Raw genomic sequence first — 21,415 nt, 5'->3', positions numbered from 1 at the left:
TGTGAATTTGTGTGAATGAAAGGGGAGGTTAAGCGGAGTGGAGGAGGGCCGTGAAGAGGTTTGGCATGAATAGGGGTGTATAGACGGGGAGGGGGGAAGGGTGAGACAGGGGAGGAGTAGAGGAGTTCGGGTTAGAGAGAAGGAGGAAACAAGACAAGAGTTTCCCATAATGAGCGTGGAGGAAGGGGCAGGCGGGTGGTGTGCAGAAGAAAGGGCTTTTTCTGGGTGGTGGAGGAGTGGGAGGGAGTCAGGGCGCACTTCTGTCAATTTAAACAGAGACATCTGTCAGAGGGGGCCACTGGTGTGTGTCTGAATATGTGTGTATGTGATTAGGCAGGCAAGGGGATGACAGGACTTTGGTTGCACCTGGGGTATGACCTCCGCTCTGAGGTCCCCCCTCTAGCCACACTCCAACTTCGTATCTGAATAATGGCCATTTTCCTCTGACCACAGGGCAATACTGGAGCTTTAAGTGACCACATTACACAAACGTAAATCACCACACTTAATAATGCTGCGTTCAACAACAGAAAACAATGGGAACAGGACAACAAGCCTCATACGGGAGACAGAGAAAACTGGGCTCCGGGTTTTGCTTTTAGTTCAGCGACCGTGGTTGTGATTTAGTGCTATATAAATAAAACTGAATTGAATTACTTAACTAATTTCCTGTGACAGCCTGGTCTAAGGCACTTAAAAATTGTTCATAAAGTATGAACAAATTCCGCTATGAGAATATTGATAAAACACTGATTTGTGTGTGATATGTTCATACACATGATTTACACACAGATTTTTGGATACGCGCTGTTAGTAAATGTGGTGTGAAAATGAGGCTGTTGTGCCTTATTTAACAGAAATCTATGCTTTTTTCTGCTGTTTCTGACAATTTGAGGTCAGACAAAAATGTCTTTGTAGATTGAGTAGATTAAATTCCAATTAACAAAAGTAGTTAACAAAAATTATTTTATTACCATGCTGGTGATTTCACTTTGGTTCTAGCTGAAATCTCTTTAGGGAATCCAAAAATGTATATGTGCAAAAAAAAAAAAAACAACAGCCATGAAATACTAGTTGGTTGACTGACTTTTAAAAGTACTGCAGTAGTAACTTGTTGATTATAAGATATTTCTTAGTCACCTGCTTTAGCCAGGCCTGAGATAGAGCTGTGCCTTCATATAAATATAAACAAGCCACATTTTAGTAAACTACTCATTTACATACAGTCCCTGGACCACATCATATGAAGCTGCACACTATTCAGATACCATATAGACACAAAACAAAGAACACAAACAAAAGACAAATACATAAAATACAATCATACTAAATTAAATATGATCACAGTTCTGGTTTGCTATAAGCCTTTGTGGAACATGTAGAATGTTCCTTTGTTATAACTGGTAAGCTATTCCAATATTTACTTCTGTTCACTGATAGCACAGTTTGTCCAAACGTGGTTTTGCCTAGAGGCACCTCGCAGTGAGTTCTTTGTATAATAAATTCATTTATACAAGGTGGGGAGGGCATTTAAATTCTTATATATAAAAAAGGCTCTGTTTTTTTTATTTCTCAAAGCTGGAAACCTTTTGTTCTTTCAAAAATGTCCCAGAAAGTAAATTTAAAATGACCTTTTATCAAGCTTTTTTATGGCTTTAATGAAAAGTGATCCCGTTGAGGGTCGTTCCACAGACTCTTCAGCATGTAAAAAAAAATTCACTGAAGAATGAAGAATATAGAGGGAATTTAGAACATTTTACATTTAGAAAAATATAGGTTTGGATTAGCTTGAAATGTAACCTTCAGGGTTATACACTGCTTATATTAAATTCTATCAACATTATTTAATCAAAATGAGTAAAATCCTTTCTCTATTTACCCCGAAGCAACCGAACTATTTTAGCAACGACTATGACTCAGTGGAATTATTTATTATATAATTATATTTTATGGAGGAATACATTTTAAATTTGTTTTTGTAATTTCACTCAAGTTTCCTGTACCAATAAAATGATATTTATTTAGTCAGTTACAGTTAGTTAACTGAGAAAAAAAGTATATTTGAATAAAATGTGCATTACACTATGCTAGTATCACTTTAACACAAAATATTAATAGTAATAGTGTGAGCAACAGCAAATTTTAGTTTTGTTTCAAGTTTTTGGGTCAGGATTGGATGGTTTCCCTTTATTACTACTTTGTTACATGTTTCTATTACATCTTTCAAAAAGACTATTTAAAATATTTTGTGGAGAAACACTTAAAATAATGAAATAAATGAAAAACTATTATGGGATTATTAATGGCCCCACACAACTTTATTTTTCATATAAAAAGTTTGAAACGTTGTAAAAGAAGAATATGAATTAAAGAGATTTGTTATACAAGCGATAAAGTGAAAAAAGGCTAAAGCGGTATACCTTTTAAAATTTAAAGTGTAAACTATGAATTGTTTTCCAAGAAAGAGAAGTTTAAAAAAAACAATTTCATACATCTATTTTATTCCTGTGACATGCAAAAAAGCTAAATCATCACCAGTCAGTGTGGTGTTTTTAGTTCTGTTAGGCTGTTATGTGAACACACAAGTCATTTACATGTTTTTCTTGCTTTAATTTTCTGGGATCCTGCCTCATGCTGTAACTATCTGAGCATTCAAGAACGTGTCGCTGGCTCCGTGTTGAATGTAATCTCAGTGAATATGAGATTTTTGCAATCATGAATTTCTATGGCTCTGAGCAGCCTTTTTAATTCAGCCGTTCGTTTCTCAAAAGACTTACACTCCCTAAAATAGAAAGAAGGTCCAAGTGCATAGGTCTAGCAGTTATCCGCTATAGTGCTGTTGGATTATGTTGGACTAAATCCAGAGGATCAAATTTCAGTGAGTGCTCCACTGCTGCATGCAGAATGTTCTCATTGGGGTTTGACAAAAACAGCATATAATATTATAGGGATCAACAGGGTAGTTAGTTCTGCTTTATGGATGGTTTGGTGTCATTACTATGGAGCCTGATAAAGAGAAAAAGAGAACGAGAAAGAAAAGAGAATATGTTGCTAATCCGAGAGGCTGGTGAAGGGTTAACTGCCACACAGAGTATTGAGTGGAGAAGAAGGAGGGCGGACTTCTCAGGTGTGAAGAAGAGAATGAGGGAGAGACAGAGGGAGGAGGGATGAGAGCAGGGGGATGGGCCGCTCAGGAGCTTGTATTGTGGTTGCAGGCCCCCGTTACCAGGCAACGGAGCTGAGCTGAGATGCCAGGTTGCTAGGTAACCTGAGGGATGCAAAGCCTAACGTGGTGTGATAGAGAGACGAGGTGGGGTGGAGCTGTGCTGCCGAGCTGCTCCACCTCAGCGCTCACTGTATCTGTTTCTCGCGTTTCAGTGTCTTCATCCAGCTGTGAATGAGAGGTGTGAGCCAGGGTGTCACATTTACCATATCCTACATGTGACACCCCGGGGTGGCTATGCATGGAACCATAACCGGCCACATGTAGTGAAAGCGAAGCTGATGTCTATGCGATTTCCTTACATTTTGGACCATCTTTCACTGTTGAGTAACAGTAAAATATTTTAAGACTATTACAGCGAGTAGAATTTTTGTCACAGTCCTGATGATTTTCCTTTGTCGGAAAAGTGAAAACTTGGTTAGCATGGAGTATTTTAATATCACTTAAAATTAGGGCTTGATTATGACAAAAATTAGAATCACAATTCATTAGCAAGGACCGCAAAACTGAAGGTAAATGTAAAAAGGGGGCCCACAAGTCAATCTATGCTTTGTGTTGGTCCCAAGTCTGGAAAAATGAGGAGGGATGTGTCAGGAAGGGCAAAGGGCATCAAATCTTTGCAAAAATCAAATATGCAGATCACCATAATTCCACACTTGATCAGTCCAGACCTCGATGGAAGCAGGTTATGAAGAAGAAAAAGAATAGCAAAGATGATAGATGAATTACAAGGCCTCAGTGAGGGTCCGGAGCAGCGTGTGGGCCCGGCTAAGCCCTCTGATATCTGTGAAAAGAGGGGGGGTGGGGGGGGGGGGGACGTGGCATTTATAGATTTATGACAGCAAGGGAACTCTAACGGGTGTCGTTCCGCTCCTGAATTTCAGATCAATTATCTCCAAGATTTGTTGGTCACTATTTAGATCACCATGGCTTAATAAGTTAACTTCACTTTTGAAACATAACGAAAATTGCATTTTCTAGTTCAGACTCCTCGAAACCAAAGGGTTTCCAAACAGCTGAATTGGTTTCACTACTCTTGGTAATCAAAGTCACTCTTCCTTTCATCTTGACTTTAGCTGAGCTAAACCTGCCGCAGTCTTTTCTGAGAGCAAGTTTGGTGTTTTAGAGAAATATGTGCACCGCTGTGAGCAAAAGATGAAAGAACAGCAAATAAGAAAAGAACAAAACAATTGCTTTTGTTCTTGGACAATTGGAATTGTTTTACTCAAATTATCCGTTATCATTTAATTATTTTCAGCATGTTTTTCTATAACTACACATCCTCTTTGTATTTTTTTGTTAATAAATAGATTCAGGAGAGATACAAAATATAGTTATTTGGTGCCTTTAACATTAGGCCACTAGATGTTGAAACCATGGATTTAAAAAAAAAAAAATGAAGTAGTTAATCATTTGCCAAAATAACTGCAAAATAATTTACGCTCACTGAATTATAGATGCTTCTCTCTTTAAAAATGTTTAAAATTCAAAATTTGCATTCTAGCTTAAAATGCCTGCGTGATCACCATCAATTGTCCTTAATTTTACAATTAATTTGTTTAATCAGACTTACAATGTGCCCTCAACTTTGTTGAGTCCAGAATAAAGGTAGAGTCGTATAAATCAGTCATGTGGATTAGTCTAAAATATTTTTTTCAATATTCACAGTTAGAAACAGTTGTGCCTAGCTTAGTTTTTTGCATGCTGATGATGAGGATGGGTTTACTAAAATTCATGGAGAGAGTAAGAAAGTAAGACGTAATGGTAAGAAAGAAGAAAAAGAAAGATAAAAAAAAAAAACGCCGTGATGGCTACGTCATGGGGTATGAAGGGATTATGGAGCTGAGAGTCAGGGGGAATTGAGGATAGGCGAGAGGAAGAGGGAGAGAAATAATGCTAGATCGTGGAGAAGGGGTAAAAATAGTTTTCCTTTCTTGTGCACTCTGGAAAATAGACATCTGAAATTGTGTGGATGGAGTGCTCCAGAGAGAGATTGAAAGGGGGGAAGGGTGGACAAACACACATGCACACACACGCGCACGCTCACGATTGAATGTTGTGATTCTGTGCTCTGTAATCAGTTTTATATTACTGTTTGTGATAACATTTGTTTCTTCTTGCGATTTAATGACAAAAAAGGGTCAAAAGAACAAAATGATAACATTGATTCAGCGCCGTCGTTTAATCCATGTCCCGAATAGTGTTTGTGCGCTCACATTTACATGCACACACTATCCCCTTCCCTCATAACACTGTGCAATGGTTTATTCCACTGATTTTGTGTAGGTGGGGGAGGGGGGGAGAATACGATTTGATTGGATAATCCAAGGATTTAATATCCCCTAATCCTGGCACAATCCTCTCTGCATTACTGCAGGGAGTAAGATTAACAGTATGTGTGTAGTATGTGTTTGCTTCGGTGTGTGCCAAAGGGCGGATGCTCTGAGAAGGGGGAAAACTGTAGTGGATACTGTGTGTCAGTGTATGTGTGTGCGTGTGTTGTCACCTCAGCATGCAAATGGGCTGTGTTTGCATGCCGTACATGATCGTGCATGTGTGCGTTTGTGTGTGTGGATGTGCCTCACACGCACACCATCGTATATCACATATCTCACCCTCATGCGTGGCCTCACATATGAATTCACTTTCCTCTGAGATATAGAAACTCTGCCTCTCAGGGAGGGCTTCTTAGTATGCAGCAGGACGGATCAAACCACGCTCCAGTATGAAGCCAGCTCCTTGTACGTGTTTGCAGATGGTTACTGTTAATTAAGCCCTAATTGGAACGTGAGTAATTAGAGGATAATTCGACTCGAAAGGAGCATGTGGCTGTTCATGAGTGCTGGAGTAAAGGAGACAGAAATACAGTGTGAATGACTAGCGGGGGCTATACTATGTTTGAATTTTTCACTGGGGCTCAAGGGAATTTTAATTACTACAATGTAGATTCAATCCCTCACCCTTACTTATTAAGACTGCCTTTATCTCTCCATTATTCTCATCTTATTGCTCATATATATTTACATTTACTCAGGGCTCATTTTTCTCTCTATGATGCTACGATAAGAGGATGTGTTAGAGGGACGCTGAACAGGGGAAAGAAGAATTTACATTTTAAAAAATGTCTGGTATGAAAATGTAGGTAAAAGGCAGACCTTTTACATGTGATAACTTTGCATACAAACGCCAAAATCTAATTTTAGTGGTATTTTTATTTTAAGGCTTAACCATCAAAGCGGTTTGGAGCATATGATAGCCATGATTCTCCTGTGTCAGAAGAAATCACAGTTAGTAAATGAGCCTCATATTTAAATGTAGGTAAACAGGAAACCTTTTAGATGGTATTTTTTTGACAAGCCACCTATCGCACGTGGAGATGTGGCTCACAGATGTGATTTTCTGTGAAAACAGATTAAGCATCCAGGGTACCGTTTTTTGGGGTTTTTTTGCTACTCACTGTCAGCGACATTAAAGTGCACTTTTGCTTTTGTTATATATCCTATACCAATGGCGCAAAGGTGGGAAGAATTTAGTCTAGATTGTTTTAGATTGAGACACTTTGAGTGGGTGTAAAATTGATTTTCTTGCTGTCTTTGAATGAGCTTAAATGTGAATTTCAGCCCTGAAAAGTTCATGTGGCTACCTCCTTTTTTACTTATCCTGCTTTAAAAAATGCTGGTAAAAATAAGGTGACTTAAAAAAAGCACCAAATTTTGACCCACCCCTTTGTACATCTACATGAAAATTTTGAAGCGTTTTCATGTAGGGCTTCATTAAATATACTGAAGTTATTTTACAAATCAGCCGATTCTGAGGGTTTCATGATATTCTGTGTGTTATGTCCTTATGATAAATGCTCATCTTTCTCTTATTATTTTACAAGGCAGGAAAAATGTGTGATGTTAAAGCCAGCAAACGCTCCTCCAGCACAAATTCTTTGTTTACTCAAAGAGCACAGGAGTCGCCCTTGGCAACCAGCGTTCTTGTTTACCTACCCAGTGTGCCGTCATATGATTGCCATGACAACGATCTCGTTGCTATGCCAATTTTCCAGTGCTATTGTGTCTTTATGCCGGCCGACTGCACCTTTCACCTGCTGCTTTTCCTCATCTCTTCTGATTCTTCCTCTCATCCTTTGCAGTACATCATGTGGGATTCATATTATATGGTTCTATTAAAGTTCACACACACACACACGCACGCACACTCGCACAGATGCTTTGATAAGCTTTGATTCAAAGGCCTTAGTTTGAAATCAGGAGGTGTTTCTGTTCAGTCTGTTTCAAGGATGAGCTTGAATAGGCCTAATGAATGAACAAATGGAAGAAGTGATGGATGGCTAGAGGGATAGGGAAAGGGTCAGTGGATGTAGATCCTGCTACAATCAGCCTGCTCTACAACACAATCCGAAATCAATGGACAAGACGGAGCTGATCAATGAGTTTGTATCACAAGATGGATGGCAACTTAGATGGACAGCAAAAGCACCCTGAGCAGGGCTAGGATTATGATGGATGGATGGATGGATGGATGGATGGATGGATGCAAGGTTATGGATGGATGGATGGATGGATGGATGGATGGATTCAAGGTTATGGAAGACGGTCAGATAAGATAAGATAAGATAAGATAGATAAGATAGAACTTTATTAATCCCTCGGGTGGGTTCCTCTGGGAAATTCGATTTCCAAAAAAGCACAGCACCGACAGAAGTTACAGAGTTACAGAATATTATATATATATATACACACACACACACACACACATATATATAATACAGAGACAATATAAATAAAATATACGAAGGGGATAAATAGGAATAAAAAATAAAAATACAAGTGAATTGCACATTTCAAGTATTGAGGTCTATTGCACTGTTGACTATTTACAAAAGTATTGCACAAAAGGTATTGCACAGTGAGGTGAAGAGGCACTACAGCTTAGTTTAGGGGGAAGTTTATGTGTATTTTCCATAAGGTTATGATGATGCTGACAGCTTGAGTCGATAAAAGTGTGGGGTTAAAAGTACATATCATTCCTTCCTTTGCACACCCCTTGTGTGCCCATGTTTGTGTGTGTGTGTGTGTGTGTGTGTGTGTGTGTGTGTGTGTGTGTGTGTGTGTGTGTGTGTGTGTGTGTGTGTGTGTGTGTGATGGCCTTGTCTTAGATCAATAGCTTTGTGGTGACAGCTAAGAGCTGATTAATCAAATGTATGGATCAGTCTCTCGCTGCTCTTCCCTCTCTTCAATTACCAGCTTCATTACATTGCCTTAACACCCCACTGGGACCTCTCTCCATTCTTTCTCTCCCCTTCCTCGCTTTCTTCCACCGTACTTCTGTCTTCCTCCTCTCTGTCTCTTCCCATCTTTTTTTCTTCCTCTGTTTTTATCACCGTCTTTCAATAACTATAGCTGTAAACTACATATTATTGAGCTTAAAATCCTATTTTGATTGGCAGGGAGGTATTAATATATACATGGATCCTTTCTGAGACCTATATATAATAATATAATACTATTATTATAATTTCCTCATTACTATTATTATTATTAATGTGTTAAAGAACAAACAGCAAATCTCTGCATATGAATGAAGATTATATTCCTCCACTTTTTAGAGTAATGTACCCACAGATAAGAGCTTTTTGGTGAGATCCATTCCGTTCCTTTTTATTCAATACCTTTTGTTTTTTGCTCTATGTTCTTTATTTGTTCTATTTTGATTAATCTTTTGCTTACAATCAAAAAAGTATATAATTAATAATAAATAGTTTTAGAACTCATTGTGAATTTATTTTGCAAAATGTGAAACTGTACTTGATGAGCGTGTTTTCTTGCTGTATATTTAGATGTCACTTCACTGGCTCATATCTCCTTTAGCCTCGTCTCCTACCTCCATCCCTCCTTTTGATCCAGCCTTCTTTTTTCTCTTCTTGTTTCCTTCTTTTCATCACCTTCATTCTGCAGCTCTGATCCTCCTTCTCTCTGCCCTCCTTTTCTCTTCCTGTGTTTTTATTCCCATCTTTCAGTAACTCCTCATAGACATAAAGTACCTATTTTAAAGGAAATATCACATATTGACTGGCAGTGAGACATAAGTACATGATTTCTTTAACATTATTTATTTCAAACTTTTAGAAGTTATTTTGAAACTAGAATTGTCTTCTATGTCTTTGCGGCTTTGCCCTCCTCCCTTCCTTCCACCCCCCTGCTTCTCTTCTTGCTTTCCTCTTTTCACCGCCATCATTCTGCAGCTCTCCTCCTCTTCCTCCTCCCCCAGCCCATTCCCCTGGCATTAACACTGTGCCTCATTGCCTCAGTGCTATGACTAAGCACTGTGTGTGTTTAGTATGTTTTTGTGCCTATGTGTGCTTCTACGTGTGTGTGTGTGCGTCAGACCTGTGTTTCTTTCTCTAAATAGCGAACGAATAGGGGGAGACATGGAGAACGTGTGTTTGCACGCGTGCATTAGCATTCATGGCAGTGGATGGGTGTAGTCGTGACATTTTTTAAAGATAGAGCAAGTCACGACTGAATCACGCCCAGCTCCTCCCTCCCGCCCTCCCTCCATCCCCTATTTCTCTTTCTATTCTTTTTGAATCATCCTCTCAGGGGCAGCTCTGCTTTCATCCTCCCACACTCGGTCTCTCTTTCTCGCTCTTCATGTACTACTTCTTTTTCCAGCCTTTCCATTCATTCCCCAGGTTCCTCTTGGCCTTCCACCTGCCCTTTCAGTCGGTCGAAGTTAGGCAGGGTCCCCCAGGTCTCTCTCTTTCTGTCTCTCGTTCAACATCCTTTTATTTTTAGCTGACCGCGCCTGGTCCTGTTACACACTTGTCATTTCACCCCACTACAAAATCTCTCTCTCTCCCTTGCCTCCCCCGCCTCGTCGCCGTATCTCAACCTCCTCTTGTCCCTCATCTAATCCGTAGTTCTTCAGTAATCCTGATCAGCTGGCCTGCATTCTTAATCTCGTCACTTCTCAATCCTCCTCTGTACTCCTGCATGCGTGTGTGAGACAGAGAGGCTGAAAGAGAGAGAGAGAGTGAGAAATCATAGGTAGTAAGACTGTGTGCGTTTGGCAGGGATCAATCAGCCTCGGACAGAGTTCAGACACACCTGTTACCTGCTAACATTCATTTATCTGCTGCTAAAAATAAATCCCACTTGGATACACACAGGAGCCACATAAAAATATCAGCTACAGTCTATTCATCTTTACTTTTACAACAATATTAGTATTTGTGTCTGATTTGTCATTACACTTGATGCTTGTCTGGATTTCAAAACATGCCACAAAAACCGATGTTTTCCCTGACTCAATATCAGACCTTGGTTATGTACACAGGTGTGAATATTCAGCATATAGTTACAGTAATGAGTCTGGGTTATGTTGTTTAAGAGATTTTTGTGCATTTTCCTGGTATTGCTGCCCAGTTGGTGAACAAAAATGATTTTTTTTGCTAAAGTAAATTAAACCCGCCTTTAAAAAAAAAAAAAAAGGTTCAAAATATTGATTTTACTCTGGTGGAAAGTCAAAATTTCTTTGATGGATACCTGCTGATTTACAAAATACCAATTAATGTTTGAGTAAAATATGTTACCTAAAATGTAATGAAAGTGAAGTCAGTCTTAGAAAACAAATATGTCCAGGAGAGGCTTGTTTATGTTGACCATCCGTATTCCTGCTTGCTTGTCCCTCAGATGAATCGGCCAATCCAGGTGAAACCAGCTGACAGCGAGGGCAGAGGCGGTGAGAAACACGCTTAAACATCCAAACACGTACTCCTGCATTATGTCTTTCTGTCTATGTGACATAATGACATAATGCATTCCCCTTACTGTAAACGTAACCATCCAATCCAAATCTAAATCACTCTAACCAGAACTGTAAAATCAAGCCTGTAATAAACCTTTGACGTTGTGAAGACTGGCCAAAAGGTCCTCACAGTGTACAGATGTCCTTGTTTGCCAGATAGAAGGGTAGGTGTCAAGTTGGATCAGATAGAGATGGAAAGTAGTCAGCGGGGTGCCTGGCAAGTTGCTTTCTATAAATACGCACACATACATACACATTCAGATCACACTCTTTTCATGCCACTTTCCTGGTTTATGGTCTCTGTGGTCAATACTGCAACCTGGTGGACATAAATTGAATCTGCCATAAAAAGATTGTTTTTTTTCTTTTACTGAAGACAGCCTTTACTCTATACCAGCCATGTCGCCAGCATTGGGAATATAACATTGAATTCATAACATTTTCTTCCCTTTCCTCCACACATCCTTGGCCTCTCAGAGGACAGGAAGTTATTTGTGGGCATGCTGGGAAAGCAGCAAAGCGATGAGGACGTCAGAAGGCTGTTTGAGCCCTTTGGCAGCATAGATGAGTGTACTGTCTTGAGAGGGCCTGATGGCACCAGCAAAGGTAAAATGCACTCAAATATAATACCACAAAGTGCTTCATTTCATGCAGTGCCATTTTTATTTTTAATTCAATGACTGTTTGTTACAGGGTGCGCGTTTGTGAAATTCCAAGGACATGCCGAAGCCCAAGCTGCCATCAACAGCTTGCACGGGAGCCGCACAATGCCTGTAAGCAGCATGCACATGATCGCAAAGGATAAAATCCATACGCATAAAACAAACAGACACAACCAAATATGTGTATGTACTTCTAAAGGCTTATACAGTGAACCGCAGGGGAGAGTTTGCATTTTTTGTAGGTAATAATGTAATGTAAATGTATTTGCTTTGGCCCTGCACTGCTCATTGTGCCGGGATAAGCGTGAGTCCCACGAGACTCATAAAGGATTAACTGGATAGAGGAAATGAATGAATCAACACGAAGCCTGGGCCCATTAACACCGAAAATTACTTGCAATTGAAACTTAATTCTGTCTTCACCTCTGTCCTCGCAGGGGGCGTCGTCCAGTCTGGTGGTGAAGTTTGCAGACACAGAGAAGGAGCGGGGGTTGAGGAGGATGCAGCAGGTGGCCTCCCAACTCGGCATCTTCAGCCCCATGACCCTCAATTTCCCCGCCTACAATGCCTACACGCAGGCGGTCAACGCACAGGCAAGCACAAACACACATAAACATTCGCTGTGCTGCACATGCATGCACCAAGTTTGTAAGGGGAGTGCTGTGCTTATGAAAGGATGTAATAAGTTTGAAGAGGCTATCAGTGGTCTAATTCAGGCTAATGTTATTACCCACACAACAGAACATACGTCATCTGGCATTAGCTTTCCCGCAACACACAACCATTAACCCACTGACTCGGGACATAATGGCCTTGTAATTAGATCTCTATTCATCTGTTCCTCCATCACTCCCTCTCCCTGCCCCTTCCTCTCATTTTTCTTTCCCCTTTTTCTCCCACTCTCTCTCTTTTTCCCATACCCATTTAACTGTGTCTTTGTTTTCTCTCACCCTCACTTTTTCTCCCCTCTTTCTCCCTCCTCTCTTCTACCTCTCCATCTCCTTCCTGTCTCTGCTTCCTTCCTTGTCCACAGCTTGTCCAACAGCAGGCCCTGGTTGCCCAGTCAGCGTACTTGTCTCCTGTGGCAACAGTTGCCGCCGTACAGATGCAGCAGATGGCAGCACTCAATGCCAATGGAATCATTGCCACACCCATTACACCCATCACACCATCCTCGGGTAGGCTTACATGCCATGCGTACTTAAATATATTCTTGGATTATTGGATGTATCTTCTAGCTGTACTTGTCAGTTTGTTATAACATCAAACATGATGCATTAGAAAAATAGTCACAACCCTTTTTCCTTTTAATGTTTCATGTTATCGAAAGAAAAGTCTAGATTGCTGCTTCTAGGAGTTTAAAGCATTCAGTTTATATTTTTACAGTGTAAGTCTAGCAAGATGAATCTTTGAATGAAGGTTTGGTTATTGAAGCAGTTGTACTCACATAGGAAATATAGTTAATGTCCTTCGAGATGCAAGATAGGCCTCTTGGTAGCTATCTTAAAAAGCCTCAAGGCACTTCTTTTGAAGTATTATTTTTAATTCATTTTAATTTCGCTGGTCACTGAGACATAAAAACTGCATGCATAGTGTTGCCAGGGAAGTTTTATCTTTTTTAAAGAACAAAGACTTATTCTAGTTCCCTGACTTTGCCCCCAAATGGGGTTTTAAAATCCTGAAAGTTGTACTTCTACTACCATCTTTCTACCACCAGATTTCTCCCATAAATCTAAACGTTTTATTCTTTAAGAGCTGTGTCTCTCATCTCTCTGGTATAGTGAAATATTTGCAATGACAGAGACTCTGTTTTGCTGTGATATCTGTCTGTAGGTACAAACACCCCCCCAACTATTGCAGCAACACCTGTGCCAGCGCTTCCTCCACCAATAGGAGTGAATGGTTACAGCAGCGTGCCAGCTCCCTCCAATGGGCAACAAACAGAAACACTATACACCAATGGCGTTCACCCATATCAAGGTATTTTGATCAAATCATTATGGAGTGTAGAGATATGTTTACTACTGTGATGTTGTGATGAGGACCGGACCCAAATTGCAGGACGCAAAGCAGACAAAGTGAATAAGACTAAACACAATAACAGAGACATAGAAAAAAAAAATACAAACAGAAACCAAGAACTCAATAAACACTACATAAACTCCAGGTCCATTACAGATATAGAAATAAAAATAAATCACAAGAATTTATTAATATATTGCCTTTTTTTAAATTCTCCTTTTTTTAAAATTTCATATCCCCAGCTCAGAGTCCAGCAGCAGCCTTGGACCCACTACAGCAGGCCTACGCAGGCATGCAGCACTACACAGGTTGGTGTATGCGCAGATCACAGAACTGATCACTTATAATCATCTGAATTCTTCATAGATATTAATTTCTGTGTGCTTTGCTTACATTAAGATAGACAAGGCATGCAAACAAAATCAGTAGTAAATACATCTGCTCAAAAGCCACTGAAGATGATGTGACAGATGTTCACCATATGCATGTCCTTGTAAATCAAAGTTGCACATATGGATCAATTACACGTGGCTCTAAAAATCACGTTAGCTTCAGTGAAGTCATACACATATCTAATCCATATTCAGCCGTATTATTATTAATGCATATGTGTGTTTCCCAGCCGACGTCTCAGGGAGGAGGTTAAATCAAGATGAGCAGACTTGTGACTTTGTTATGAATGTGTCTGCTCTCAGACTGTCAAGGATAAAAGGACAGTTTGATTGACTGAATTCATTTTGTTTTGATTTATCCAATTTAATTAAGACACAAAAGGCTGGCGATAATGTAACACAGGACATATCATGTGTACATGATTCAATATCAAGGGGAGATGTAATGCGTGTACAGGCTCAGATCAACAGTGTCATTGTCTGGTGAACTTATTCCACTCGTATGTTACAGTTAATAGTTTTCACCTTCAGCAGAAGACGTTTCAGCTCGAACAGAGTGACTCTATTGGACGCTCCTATGTTGCCACTCGTTGTTGTGGTCCAATCATATTTTGTTGCTCCCTGTCTCTCCCAATAGCGGCGTACCCTGCTGCGTACGGATTGGTCGGGCAGCCGTTCCCCCAGCAGCCAACACTTGTTGCCCAGCAACACCAGCAGCCCCAGCAACAGCAGCAGAGAGAAGGTGATGTGGTTTCCTTTCTGGCCGGGACCACGCCCCTCTCTCCAGTGATCTTATTTAAAGTTTTTTTTATTGCAAAGTTTTTACAGCCTGAGATCATTTATCAAACTCTGTCTACTGTGTGGATGCGTGCGTGTGTGTGTGGGTGTGTGTTAGGTCCAGAGGGGTGTAACATCTTCATCTACCACCTGCCTCAGGAGTTCAGTGACTCTGAGATGCTGCAGATGTTCCTGCCTTTTGGCAATGTCATCTCAGCCAAGGTGTTTGTGGACCGTGCCACCAACCAGAGCAAATGCTTCGGTGAGAAATGCAGACGGGGGAGAAAGGGGGAGGGAATGGGGGAGGACCGGTTTATCAGAGCGAAGAAAGGACAAGTGGAAAAAGTCATTGGCTGATGAAATACTGTGTTAATTAATGCGTGTAAACCCGCCTGACAAAATGACTAAAGTTAGCATTTTGCCTGTCTTTCAGGATTTGTGAGTTTTGACAACCCAGCCAGCGCTCAGGCCGCCATCCAGGCCATGAATGGCTTCCAGATTGGCATGAAGAGACTGAAAGTGCAGCTCAAAAGGCCGAAAGATGCCAACCGCCCATACTAAGTGACTACTGAGAGGATGAAGAACAAGTGAAGAGAGGTGAGGAGGTGGAGAGCAGGTGAAGAGTGGCACAATATGAGACAAGTGAGCCTTAGTATAGAGACAGAGTGCAATCAAGTCCCGCCCAAAGCAAACTAAGGCTAAAACAGTGAAACTCGTTAGTGTGGTGCAGGCATATTGTTACTGATATCCAGTGTCAGTTTTATTGGATGCTCCTCAGATGTTTACAGGACTGTGAATCATATTCAGAAAATGCTGCATTTGTATATACAATTACTTTTACACAATATAATGTTTAAAAAACTAAAATTAATACTGAAATAACTTTTTTAAAGTGTATTTTTAACTGAAAAAAATAAACCCAGTTTGACAGCTTTATTAAACTAAATTAAAAAGAAAATTAAAATTAAAAGACATATTTAATATTTAAAACCAAGGATAATATTAAAAAAAATAAAAAACTATAATAAATATGACGAGTCCAGTGGGCGTGGTTTTCAGAGTAAGACGCATTGCGCTCTGTCTCTGTGTTGGGGAGCAAGCGGATAAATTTGGGTTAGTGAGGGAAAAAAAGTGTACAAGGTAACTTAGACTTGACAGTGCACAGCTAACTGACGGGGAAAGCTTTAACCTGACATTTCAGTGAAATATGCTTTGGGTAACTTACAGAAAAACAGCTTAATCAACTCAAGAAGAGTAATTATACTAAAATATTGTTTCCCTTTTTTATTTTCTTTGACAATCTTATTTATTTTCTTTCCTGCTGTTTTGATCTTTTCCTGAAACACCCAAGAACCTTCCGTCCAATCATAATTCACGAGGACCCCATCGCTATGGCAATGGTTGCCTAGTGACCGATAAAGCCCCGACCCCCCCTTCCTCTCACATTGTTGTAAGTTGATTGGTTGGCCTGTGTTTGGGTTGCTGTGGCGATTGATTGCCTGTGTTGGTTGCCCTTGGCAATTTTTGTTCTGTCACCTCGAGCAACCAGCCATGCGTTGACCTGCATGTCCTGTTGCTGTAGTGACCACAGACTGTGTTTGGTGCATTGTGACTTTATTTTGTATTGACCTGTGCACATACTGATCAATAACTATCAATAGCCCGGACTGTACTCAGAATCAACTGATTCGATTGGATACTTGATACTTTGAATCATTTTATAGTAATTTGATCAATTCTGTAGCAACGCTCGTTACTCTTTTCAGCCTCGTTTTTGATCAGTTTCTGTAGTGTTCTGTTTGGTGTGTTTATTATTTGAACAAATGGTTTGGGTAAAGTAGTGAGCGTGGGCATCTGTGTGTACGTATGTGTCTGTGTTACACTGTTAGCGTGTAATACAGGAGAGCGTAATCCTCGTTGTATTGGTGTCTGTACAGAAAGGTGTGCAGAGGCTTCCACGGTGGACTGCTGGAGAAAGCTAGAGCAGAAATACAGTTTACTGCAAATTACATTTACTTGTTTTATTATATTATGCAACATACAGTGGCCGTACATGTTGGAACAGAGGCCATGATGTGGTTGAACAGAGCTCTAAATATGGCCACAGACTGGTCCAAAGTATGGGCTACACAGGCCAGAAGAGAGACAGACAAGGTTACTTTCATTTTACTGACAAAGGCACACTGTACTTTGGAGCGAGCATGCATTTTGTTGAGCTGTGCTCTGATAGGCTGAGTTTTTAATCCTGGATTGTGATTTATTACAGTGTTTGATGTGCCACTTTAGTTTTTTGCTCCTTCGTTTTTCTCTCCTGAGCCATTTTCACACATGAACTCCAGACAGAGTCGGGAGAAACAGGTCACCACATTTCCGAACATGCCCTTCATTACATAGGCCACTTAGGACTCGCTGGAACTAGTAGTAGTGATGGTGAATTCACTGGCCAATTACATTCTATAGTTATACCTACAGGATATGTTTATTTTATATAATTAAGATGAGCACTTAGGTGCATTATGTAAGTCTTCCAGATTTTGCGATACAGGCTAACTTTCATCTGGAGTCCCTGGCAGTTTGAGGGCATTCATAGGCAGGAAAAAAAAGCAAAGATCCAAGGGCACCTAAGCACAGGTAAGAGTCATAATCATATGAACGATAAAACAAAGACATAAACAAAGAAAGACAACATATTAAACACTTATAAAAACTCTCATACAGACACAAAGAGCATTAACACAATTACAAAAGCAGCGACCTGCAACACACTAAATCCGCTTACGTCACGTTTGATTGACATGGACTTTGTACCGGAGAGCAGGCAATTTAAACACTGTTTCAATTTTTCACATTGCACCTATTCCGCGTCATTTCTAGAAAAGTTCAGCGCTGCGGTGCATGTGTGAAAACAGCTTTTTATATATATATCCCTATCACTTCTTTTGTGCTCTTTTCTCCCTCTTCCCCTCACCACCTCCTTGCTCCTCTTCTTCTTTTCCCTCCTCTCTCTGTCAGGTTTTTTTCTTTCTGCTTCTCTCCCCTCCAGTCTCTTCTTTCTATCCCTCTAGCTCGTGTTTTGAGGTAAAGGGTATGTGGTTACCATGGTGGTATATAAAAAAAAAAAAACTGTGAAAAAAAGTGCCTCTTGCTTATTGGAGAACAGCCTTCAACTATAGGAATTCTGGGAGAAAAATAACAAGAGAGATTGTGACGTAAATGTAATCCTCCACAAACCCGTAACCTTTACCAGAGAGCAGAAAATGTGTAGCTGCTGTCAGGTCGGTGTTTGGAGGCACTTTCAAATGGCAGCACACATTATAAATAAAGGATTCAGCTTCTATTTCTAGACAAGCTTTTACATAACAAATCCTTGTGGGTAATAAGAAGGCCATGTAATACCTCGGTATAATACAAAAAGTTGTGGCCACTTCTTTATCCTGATTAAAATGATCACCCAGAATTTCTATACTGCAAATGCCAGAGAGTGATGCATGTTGGTAGTAGTGTTTGCTTGCTATGAATCGAGGCACATGTTCATAAGGACACAGAGACATAAGTGCATACTTCTAGATTCTGTAGACTTACTAACACACACACACACATTTACATCCAAACACACACCTACAGTCCCACAGTAACACATTTGAGTGATTTTCACTGTATTGAGTTGCATGATCCAGGCACTGTGTGTGTATGTGTTTAAAGCACCATGAGTTACCGCTGCTGAAAGACAGAATGATGCTTTCTTGTTTGACGCACTCACCTGAGACTGAAGCTAAGCGAAGCTAGCAGCATCCTGAGGTGCAGTTTTCTGCAGGAAGTGTGGCAGTCAGGCCTACACAGGAGTCTTGTTTGACAAGCTGTGAAGATCAGAGAGAAACGCAGAGCCTCAGAGTATTTATAACTCTAACAGATCCTCCCTCCTTCTCTGTCCCTCTCTCCTTTTATCGCTCCCTCTACCCTCCAACTCTCCTGCCTTCACAGGTGACCTTTCAGAGTCCAGCCGAGGAGGAATCCCAGGGTTCATTGTGCTTTCAGACTGTCTGCTGCCTGTGAGCGTACGCGGACTGCAGCCACACTCACGCAAACACACAAACATACATCAACACCGAACCTCATAGGGTTCGTGGCTGATATGTACATAAAATGCACAAAAACACACACACACACTTGCTGACACTTACACAAATACACACGCGAGTCAGTAATCTCACCCATACGGCCGAGACCTTGGTTTGACCGTAGTCTGTGTGGAACAGGGTGTTTAGTACAGCTAAGACAACTCAGACCAAGTGAGAAGGGTGAAATCAACCTGCTGATATATCACTCCAATAGACTTTAACTTGTCTATACCATGTCTAATACATGACAAATATAGAGGGACCGATGTTTCATAATAAAAACCCAAGAAAATACAAAAAAAGACGACTAAATGAGTAGGTTAGAGAGACTTTGGAGAAGATCCTAATGACCTGTAAATAGTTTAGTTTACAAAGAGCAGCATTTAAAAAACAAGAAAAATGCAAAAAGAATACTACTTTAGATAAACACTGAGCAGGACACAGCAACATTATTATTATTATTATTATTATCATTATTATTATTATTACCACTAGTAACATCATCATCTTCATGAAAGGAAAATACATTCCAAATTGTAAAATGGGAAATCACTAACCTATTTTAAATTTCTACTTAGACTTTAGGTGAAACACGGGGGAGGGAGGGATTGCACTTTTATTCGGGAGGTTTTAATATTTGAGCTATTTTTTATTTATTTACTAATTTATCAATTATTTTGTTTATTGGGAGAAAAGGGGGTTTGAGTGGGTTGCAATATTTTGATTTAGGATTTTCTAGAGGAAAAAAAAACAACTTTTGAGGGTCTGTCTCTCTCACTTCTTGCAATCGAGTAATTATAATGTATGTATTAATTATTACAGCAATTATATTTATTTCTAATTTATTGAATCCTGTTTTTGATCCACTCTCTTTTTAAGTTTAAATAAAAAGTATCATACTAAAATGTCTGATGTGTAATCCATGTGAGTGTTTGCATGCATGTGGGAGGGGAAGAAAGGGAGCAGGACTGGTCCAATGAAAATCTGCATTTGGAAGGTTCAGCAAGGAAGAGAGCGCACATCCAACTTTTCACCAGGAGGGGGCATCGCTACAGTAATCAGAGAAGAAGGAGAGAATTGAAATACCAATTAAGCTGCACAGCTTGTGATCTCATTTCATTCTTTATGGGAGCAGGCTACTTTTCTAATAGTAGATGCATTTGTCTTTCTCAGGAATAAGTATACAAGAGTATTATTTCTAATGATTAATTTACCAATAGAGAAAACTGTTTAATAATAATGTGATGTGTGCAGAGCACATTTTTAAGAAAAAATTATTAAGCTGACTAAATATGAGTCCACAGGTGTGGGATTTGTTAGACCACTGAGAGGATACATTAAGTAGAGGAAATTTTGAGCATCAGACTTTTAATTTCCTGTGCTTGGATTTTAACTCCTTCTATCCTTCAGTCTATGGTGGACATATCTGGATTTAGATGAGGGGATATACACACACAACACACACAGCCGTCTACATAATCCCTATGCTTCGCTAATGTTTCCCACTGAGATCTACAGCTACAAAAGTGTTTCTCTGGCCAAAACAAGTAAATAATTTAATAGGAAGAGATCATTCTGACATTTATTACAATATTGATTGAGGTTAGCAGCCAAAAAAGACCTCATCAATTTTATTATACTACATTTATTTTTTATGGTGCACGAGCCCATTCAAAGATAAGATGTCAAATTGGGAATATTCCAGGATGTGATATTTTCATTACCGCATGGGCTTTCTTAATATTTTATGTTATTCAAGTATAAAATATTCTATTTATTGAAGGTCTTTTATCATAGATTGTGTTTGATTAAACTTTTAGCTGTTGCAAAAAATAGGTAAATACAATACATCTCATGTTATTTAACCTTATCTTTGTGACCAATTCAAATACTTGTATGATTCAAAGTTAAGTTAGGACCAAGACATACCCCCACCCCCCGCCCTCACTTTGTGGGCCAAATATAGTATTTAATATAATTAAACTCAAGCACAGCCTTATTGATCTGATCTGAACTTTGGCTGCCTGGAACAAACTGTTTGACAGGCTGGCTGTGAGTCAGATATGAAGATCCTTTGACCCCTCAGCTGCTTCTCTTATAGTTCACGTGTCACTAGGAAAATAGTTATGTCTGTAGAAAATATACAAAATAAAATATCCTATTGTAATGATCCTGTTATTATTATTATTATTATTATTATTTATTTATTTAAAAAATATTTGATTAAACGCCCAGTAAAATGTAACAGAAAGGTCACGAGTGAGTGGGACATCACCAAAAGATTTCTACATTATAGTAAACATTCAGTCAACAGCAGATGCTACGTCCGCAAATAACGAGGTTAAAGGTCAGCCACGGCAAAGCTTCCAGCCGATCAGAAAAGTATTGTAAGTTACGAAATGT

At 39.7% G+C, this 21,415-nt stretch overlaps 1 protein-coding gene across 3 annotated transcripts in view; it reads left to right on the top strand.

The window, feature by feature from the left end:
* celf3b (cugbp, Elav-like family member 3b) overlaps positions 1–19,917 on the top strand; it is a 33,299-nt gene extending 13,382 nt beyond the window's left edge. For 2 of the 3 annotated variants that reach the window (XM_085291996.1, XM_085291997.1), the window contains 11 exons: positions 10,927–10,975; positions 11,519–11,647; positions 11,735–11,814; positions 12,141–12,296; positions 12,737–12,881; positions 13,537–13,683; positions 13,968–14,033; positions 14,755–14,859; positions 15,013–15,156; positions 15,328–15,491; positions 18,876–19,917. In XM_085291996.1, coding sequence (XP_085148122.1) covers positions 10,927–10,975; positions 11,519–11,647; positions 11,735–11,814; positions 12,141–12,296; positions 12,737–12,881; positions 13,537–13,683; positions 13,968–14,033; positions 14,755–14,859; positions 15,013–15,156; positions 15,328–15,455 — 1,149 coding nt within the window. In that variant the 3' untranslated portion in view covers positions 15,456–15,491; positions 18,876–19,917. Of the gene's footprint in view, positions 1–10,926; positions 10,976–11,518; positions 11,648–11,734; positions 11,815–12,140; positions 12,297–12,736; positions 12,882–13,536; positions 13,684–13,967; positions 14,034–14,754; positions 14,860–15,012; positions 15,157–15,327; positions 15,492–16,245; positions 16,345–18,875 lie in introns of all 3 variants that reach the window. The other variant, XR_014894416.1, reaches the window with a different exon arrangement.
* Positions 19,918–21,415: the final 1,498 nt, after the last annotated feature.

This window comes from Mchenga conophoros, linkage group LG11 (genome assembly GCF_057382185.1).
Source record: "Mchenga conophoros isolate Kocher_MC1m ecotype Shallow Benthic linkage group LG11, M_conophoros_male_GT1.1, whole genome shotgun sequence".
Taxonomy (NCBI): domain Eukaryota; kingdom Metazoa; phylum Chordata; class Actinopteri; order Cichliformes; family Cichlidae; genus Mchenga; species Mchenga conophoros.
The sequence above is the reverse complement of the archived record's forward strand: the minus strand, read 5'-3'. Positions and strand labels throughout refer to the sequence as shown.